This window comes from Callithrix jacchus, chromosome 2 (genome assembly GCF_049354715.1).
Source record: "Callithrix jacchus isolate 240 chromosome 2, calJac240_pri, whole genome shotgun sequence".
NCBI classification, from domain to species: domain Eukaryota; kingdom Metazoa; phylum Chordata; class Mammalia; order Primates; family Cebidae; genus Callithrix; species Callithrix jacchus.
This window is the reverse complement of record NC_133503.1, coordinates 13,615,388-13,622,901: the sequence shown is the minus strand read 5'-3', so window position 1 is coordinate 13,622,901 and position 7,514 is coordinate 13,615,388. Positions and strand designations below refer to the sequence as shown.

Below are 7,514 nucleotides of genomic sequence, written 5' to 3'. Positions count from 1 at the left end.
ACAATGGTAAAAATGGTGCCTATCCTGCTGTCTCTGCCGCTCCTTCTGGGTCCTGCTGTCCCCCAGGGGACCCAAGATGGTGAGTGGGGAAAGCAAGGGATGGGTGCTGGAGAGGACTGGGAGGAGGTGAGGAACAGGACATGTGACTGGGAGAAGGGCCGGATGCAGCTGGGATTCTCTGGCATCCAGCAGGAACAGGTGCCCCAGGCTGTCATCTCACTCAGCTCACACACTTCCAGGAGCATTCAGGGAGCCTCTGCCCTCACCCTAAATAAAACCTTCAGGAATCTGAACCTAAAACCCTTAGTTTACAGTGAAAACAAAGATTCCAAAGACCAAGTGACCTGCCTGGGGTCAGACAGCCAGGACGGAGCAGGAACCATACGCCTGGAGCTGCTTCTGCTCCGATGGCTGGGTACACCTGACTGATGCTGAGGGAAAGAGAGAGCAGCCCCAAGGGGAAAGTGGGAAGGCAGGTCAGCTGGAGGGATGGTGCTAGAAGGAAACTCGTGCCCTCACCCCACACTCAGACACGGGAGCAGTGGGTGTGGAAGGTGAGTAGCCTGAAGAGAAGACGGTGGGAGCTTGGGGAGATCAAGAGTCACTGTTAGGACAGGGCAGGAGGTTGTGTGTGGCATGGGAATGTGCAGGATGAATACATGGAAGCGAATGGCTTCTCAGCTGTGTGAGTCCAACATTCATGACATTTACACATTGTCGGAATAGCTGTTTCACGTTCGTTTTGTAATAACCACATTTAGGATGTGGTTAGGATGTTAGTCCCATTCTGCACCAGAATCTGAATTATTCGGGTTCTCCAGAGAAACAAACTAATATACGTTGTATACACACGCACATACAACATACACTGTATATTCATATATACACCGAATACATACGTGTGTGTACAAAAGGGAGAAGAGGAGTTTTATCTAGCATTTCTTATGGCTCACACAGTTCTGAGGGCTAACAGTCTTAAATCAGCAAAGCAAGCCAGCAGGCTGGAGACCCAGGAAAGAGCTGATGTTGCAGGCCTGAGCCCAAGGGTAGTCTGGAGCAGAATTCTTTCTCCTTTGTGGGACCTCAGCCTTCCCTCTGAATGCCTTCCACTGATTGGATGAGGCCCACCCACATTATAGAGGGTAATCTGTTTTACTCATTACTGACTTTAAATCTAATGATTAAATCTACTGATTTAAAGGCTAATCATATTAAGAAACTCATGAACAAGAATGACTTCAGTACTTCAACTGGGAATCTGCCATATGACCTCCAACATTACTAACACTCATGTAATCTATATTCTAAATTAACTATGGAACTATGGAAATGTCTCCCTCTCTCAGCTTCCATCTTACACCAAAATATAAGGAGCAATGCCAGGAATTTGCGAGGAATCCTAGTTTACCCTGTGCTGACCCTTTCTGCGTCACTTCTCAAGTTTTCTAGTAAATTCATCTTCCTACACTTTCTAACTCTGTGTATTTGTCTGGTTAGACTAGAAATGTTTGTTTCTTAGTCAAGTTCAATGCAGATTGGCCAAGGTGACTCAGGGATCCAGGCTATTTGCATCTTGGGACTCTTCTATTTCATCCTGTGGCCTCCATAGTCAACTTAAAGGGATAAGAGGCAGTAGGGACAAGCCAGGCAGTAGGGTCATGGACCAGAAGAAATACATCAGTCACTTCCACTCACTTTCTTGTTTGACAAAACTGAGTCACATGGTTTCAATATATCAATAAGGAGGCTGAGAAATACTGCAGTCTTCATTGCAGATTAAACTCTACAGTGAAGACACAGAATGGTCTCTGAACTATCATTCCCAGCATGAAAGCAGAGGCTGTTTCCTTGAGTGAGGCTCCGATGGTGTGAAGTGATGGCAGAGGAGAGAGGTGGGGAGGAAGAGGCAGCGGCCAGGCCTCCCCTCCTGGCCTCTGCAGCCCCACAGCGGGACACCCTTTCATGGCCCCAGCCCTCAGAGTCTTTTCTCTTGCAGGTCACTACTCTCTGACCTATCTCTACACGGGGCTGTCCAGGCCAAGCAAAGGCATCCACAGGTTGCAGGGCACCGTCTTCCTCAATGACCAGGCCTTCTTCCGCTACGACAGTGAAGACGGGAAGGCTGAGCCCCTGGGACCATGGAGACACGTGGAAGGAGTGGAGGACTGGGAGAAGCAGAGCCAATTTCAGAAGGCCAGGGAGGAATTCTTCCTGGAGACCCTGAAGGAAATCATGGAGTATTACAACGACAGTAACGGTCAGTGAACAACAGACCGTGGGGTGGAAGGTCTAACCCAAGAGGCAGCCCCCAGGTGTGAGTGGCAAGGGGTCAGCAGGATGGAAACAGTCCCAATCCCAGAGGAGGAACCGGAGGCACAGCAGAAACGCAGACATGTCCGCATCCCTTCCCCACATAGCACAGGTGCTCCCTGCTTCCCCATTGATTGCCCATCCTCATCCCAGGCCTCAGCTCACACAGGAAGTGATGGCAGAGTCAGGCACCTCTGACCTCTCACCACCGCACCCTCACCCTTCCGAGGCTGATTCCCCACCCCCTACTCCGTGAGAAGGCATCAGACTCACCCCTGACCTGGGAGGTTGCCTGGAGACTGAGCCACTCTCGAAGTCGCTCAGACCTGGGCTCAACTGATGGCTCTGCCAGTCCCACTGTTGACAGTGAGATGTTCCCAAAATATCTGGTTGAAATCTGCAAACATTGGAGCATTGAGACCTACCTCCAAACAGTTTTGTAATATTTAACTATGTCTATTCCATGAAGGATGTCACAGTCTGTCCTGATCTCCCTTGCAGCTCCATTGCCTAGGACAGGGTGCAGCCAATATTTGCTCAATTGAAATGTGTGGAATGAACAGAGAAAAGCACCCAGCACACACTGTAGCCCATGCTGGGGGCTCAGGAAGTGCTGGATTCAAAAGCGCAGGCTGTTAGAGTTCCCTGGAGCCCTAAAGTTCCTCCTCTCCATAAGATGCAGACCCAGGAAGGGCCACCTGCACTGTGGTCGGAGGAGCTGGTGGCAGAGCCCACACAGAGATGGTCTCTGTGTCCCCAGCCCAGCACTCTTTCTCCTAGACCACACTGCCGGCCCCAAGGCAGCCAACCTCAGGCCTGGTGAACTGCTGATGTTAAATTATCATAGAGTGGGTATCATAAGACAGGCTTCTGGCCGGGTGTGGTGCCTCACGCTTGTAATCCTGGCACTGTGGGAGAGTGAGGAGGGCAGATCATGAGGTCAGGAGTTCCAGACAAGCCTGTCCAATATGGTGAAACCTTGTTTCTACTAAATATATATACACCCAAAAATTAGCCAGGCGTGGTGGCTTATGCCTGTAATCCCAGCTACTTGGGAGGCTGAGGCAGGAGAATCACTTGAACCCGGGAGGCAGAGGTTGCAGTGAGCTGAGATCATGCCACTGTACTGCAGCCTGGACAACAGAGTGAAATTACGTCTCAAAAACAAAAGATGGACTTCTAAGTACAAAAATGCCCAAGATGCTACATGGGAACTGAATGTTTCCAAAAAGAGCAAGAAAGAGACAGGCAGACGTTTGAAGGGTGTGGGATGAGAGGTCTTGGGAAGGAAAATGGCCTGCACTATGTCAGCAATAGGAGAGGCAGGGGCACGGGTGATCGGGAAAGACACTGGGAGAAGCTTTGGCGGAATAGAAATGGCAAAGTGGATAATCACGAGGAAGGAGGATGAGGAAATGAACACAGGGTCTTAGAAAATAATAACAGCTGACCTTTACTGAGCACTTATTTTGTGCCAAGCCCATCTATGGACCTACTAGTGCTCAGAATAACCCACTGAAACCGTGCTCTTGGCATTGTTGTTCCAGGAAAGAGGACATAGAGCCTCAGAGAGGTGATTGGCCCCAGTTCACACAGCACACCGGGTGGGAGTGGGAGACAACTGGGACTTGAGCCCAGACAGCTTCAGAGCTGCCAGAGTCTACACCAACAGCACCAACCAGTGCTGGGTCAACACCTCTTTTATCATCACGATGAAGAGGCTGTGTTCCCCACCCTAAGGACGTCCATTTCTGAGAGTTGAGGCTAATGGGCAGGAAGGTTGGGACTTTAGAGATTTGGGATAAAGATATCAACACCAGAAAGGAAGAAAAAAGTGATCGGCCGGGCAGGGTGGGTCACACCTGTCATCCGAGGCAGGTGGATCACGAAGTCAGGAGTTCGAGACCAGCCTGACCAACATGGTGAAACCCCGTCTCCACTAAAAATACAAAAATTAGCCAGGCTTGGTGGCTCATGCCTGTAATCCCAGCTACTTGAGAGGCTGAGGTAGGAGAACTGCTTGAACCAGGACCCAGGAGGCAGAGGTTGCAGTGAGCCGAGATCACCCCACTGCACTGCAGCCTGGGCTACAGAGCGAAACTCCATCTCAAAAAAAAAAATACAAAAATACAAAAATTAATCAGGTATGGTAGCACAGGCCTGGAATTCCAGCTACTCGGGAGGCTGAGGCAGGAGAATCGCTTGAATCCAGGAGACAGAGGTTGCAGTGAGCCAAGATTGCGCCACTGCACTCCAGCCTGGGCAACAGAGTGAGAGTCTCTCTCTCAAAAAAGAAGTGATGAGATTAGGTTGATTTAGGTGACGATATGAACTCCACCTAGAGCTGAGAGAAATCACAAACCACTTCTATCCAATTCGGAAATGTACTTTGGTATGGTTGTGACAGCTTCCTAAACACTCCCTATAAGTTTAATAAAAAGAGATGCTGCAGAAGAGATAGAAATCTGCCCCCAGCTTCTAGCTCTCTTAATTTCCCTGGCTGGGAGGAATGCATATTTCATCTCAAATTGGCTGAAATGCCAAACCATAAAGACTTTGCTACTGTCTGTCAACTGTATGTCCAGATTAAATAATATGCCTTCAGAGAAGGGAGGTGTGTAAAATGTCAGCTCTGGAACGATGAGACCGAGCCAGTGTGAGTGGAATTGATGGCTGCAAGCTGTGACTTGGATTGGAGACGTAGTGAGACTCAGGAGTGTGCAGTGCTGCAGGGAAGAAGCTGCTGGATAGAGCCATGGGCTGAATCAAGCAGTGGGCTGAGACTGGGGGAGACTCTGGAGTGCGCAGTGCTGCAGGGAAGAAGCTGCTGGATAGAGCCATGGGCTGAATCAAGCAGTGGGCTGAGACTGGGGGAGACTCTGGAGTGCGCAGTGCTGCAGGGAAGAAGCTGCTGGATAGAGCCATGGGCTGAATCAAGCAGTGGGCTGAGACTGGGGGAGACTCAGGAGTGCGCAGTGCTGCAGGGAAGAAGCTGCTGGATAGAGCCATGGGCTGAATCAAGCAGTGGGCTGAGACTGGGGGAGACTCTGGAGTGCGCAGTGCTGCATGGTTAGATTGCGAAAGCCTTTCCTCCTATTGAGTTGTGAAGAGTTCAGGACTAAGAGTTGTTCAGACAGCACTGGCACTAGGCTGACTGGCTCTGTGTGGGGTCAGGGGAGGTTTCAGAGATTCACGCCTTGCAGGAAAGATTTGGTTGTGAGATCCAGAATAACAGAAGCACTGAAGCATTCTGGAAGAATGCCTATGATGGAAAGGACTACATTGAATTCAACAAAGAAATCCCAGCCTGGGTCCCCTTGGTCCCGGAAGCCCAGAACACCAAGCAGAAGTGGGAGGCAGAACCAGTCTATGTGCTGCGGGCCAAGGCTTACCTGGAGGAGGAGTGCCCTGCGACTCTGCAGAAATACCTGAACTACAGCAAAAGTATCCTGGACCGGCAAGGTACTCCCTGCTCCCTGCTCCCCAGTACTGAGCCCAGAACAAAAGACGATCTCAGGCTAGGAGCTCAGAGAGCATCTTAGACCAGTCTCCTCCATCCATATAAGTCACGTAAACCCCCAGTTTTCACCTTCTAGGATTCATTCCTTTCCTGAAAGGACATCAAAACTTCAGGCAGAATGGGCCAGGAAAGCCACTGATTCACTGGTGGGCTTCCCTAAATATCACCCATTGACAGATGAGGACCTAGAGGTGAGAGAGGTGAGAGTAACACTGCCTTTAAGAGGCAGAGATGGGGCTGGCGTGGATGCTCACGCCTGTAATCCCAACACTTTGGGAGGCTGAAGAGGGTGGATCACTTGAGGTCAGAAGTTCAAGACCATCCTGGTCAACATGATGAAGCCCTGTCTCTACCAAAAATACAAAAATTAGCCAGGTGTGGTGGCAGATACCTGTAATCCCAGCTACTCGAGAGACTGAGGCATGAGAATTGCTTGAACCCGGGAGGACGAGGTTGCAGTGAGCTGAGATGGTGCTAAGGCACTCCAGCCTGGGCAATAGAGCAAGACTCAGTCTCAAAGAAGAAAAAAAAGAGGCAGAGCCAGGACTCCAATTCCAGACTTCAGATTCCAAACACCATAGTTGTTTCTCTTCACAATGACGCCTCCCATCTGGGTGGTGGAGAGAAGGGAGGTGTGTAAAATGTCAGCTCCGGAACGATGAGACCGAGCCAGTGTGAGTGGAATTGATGGCTGCAAGCTGAGACTTGGATTGGAGACGTAGTGAGACTCTGGAGTGTGCAGTGCTGCAGGGAAGAAGCTGCTGGATAGAGCCATGGGCTGAATCAAGCAGCTGGGCTGAGACTGGGGGAGAGGAGAACTCAAGAGTATCCCACTGAGATATGGGAAGACATGGGAAGTGCACGGAGCATTCGCAACTTGTTGCTGTCTGAGTCAATGCATGGGTGGGGTGGGGACTGGGCAAAAGGGGAGCTAGGACATCCACGATCCAACAGAGAATCTGGGAAAGAGTCAGCCTTCCCTGATCTTTTGAAAAGTGTTCCAGGTGTCAAGGGCAGAGCTTAGAGCTCAGAGCTCTGCTGATAGCTGACATCCCGGGGTGGGGGTGGGAAGAGACCTGGGCCCAGAGAAGTCGACCTCAAGCCTGCAGTGTCATGCTCTATCCCTCCACAGATCCTCCCTCTGTGATGGTCACCAGCCACCAGGCCCCAGGAAAAAACAAGAAACTCAAGTGCCTGGCCTACAACTTCTACCCACGGGAAATTGATGTGCACTGGACTCGGGCTGGCGAGGTGCAGGAGCCTGACTCAGGGGGAGACGTGCTTTACAGTGGAAATGGCACTTACCAGGCCTGGGTGGTGGTGCAAGTGTCCCCGAAAGACACAGCGCCCTACTCCTGCTATGTGCAGCACAGCAGCCTGGGCCATCCCCTGGTGGTGCCCGAGGATGCCAGTTAGGAAGCAAGGGCTGGAGGCCATGTGGGGGTCTTAGCCCCGGTAGCCACCCTTCCTGCCTGACGTGAGAGCTGAACCTTAGAAATCGCCTTCAATGGAACCGCAAGGCCCGAGCAGCAATGTGGGGGGACAGGCAGGAGGTAGATTTAGAGACTGAAGACTGGGATGCCTGCCCTGAGCTGCCTCGGACCCCAAAATCATCTCACCTTAAACTGCCCTCCATTGTCTAATCTGTAGAATCAAATAAATAGTCATCTCTTTTTGTCTAGCA

The 7,514-nt window shown here is 50.9% G+C and overlaps 1 protein-coding gene across 1 annotated transcript; it reads left to right on the top strand.

Annotated features, from left to right (window-relative positions):
• LOC100388633 (zinc-alpha-2-glycoprotein-like) lies at positions 1-7,514 on the top strand. The gene is made up of 4 exons (XM_008982814.5): positions 1-79; positions 1,997-2,257; positions 5,485-5,772; positions 6,963-7,514. Exons 1-4 carry the CDS (start codon positions 4-6, stop codon positions 7,244-7,246), a joined length of 909 nt encoding a protein of 302 aa, XP_008981062.3. The 5' UTR covers positions 1-3; the 3' UTR covers positions 7,247-7,514.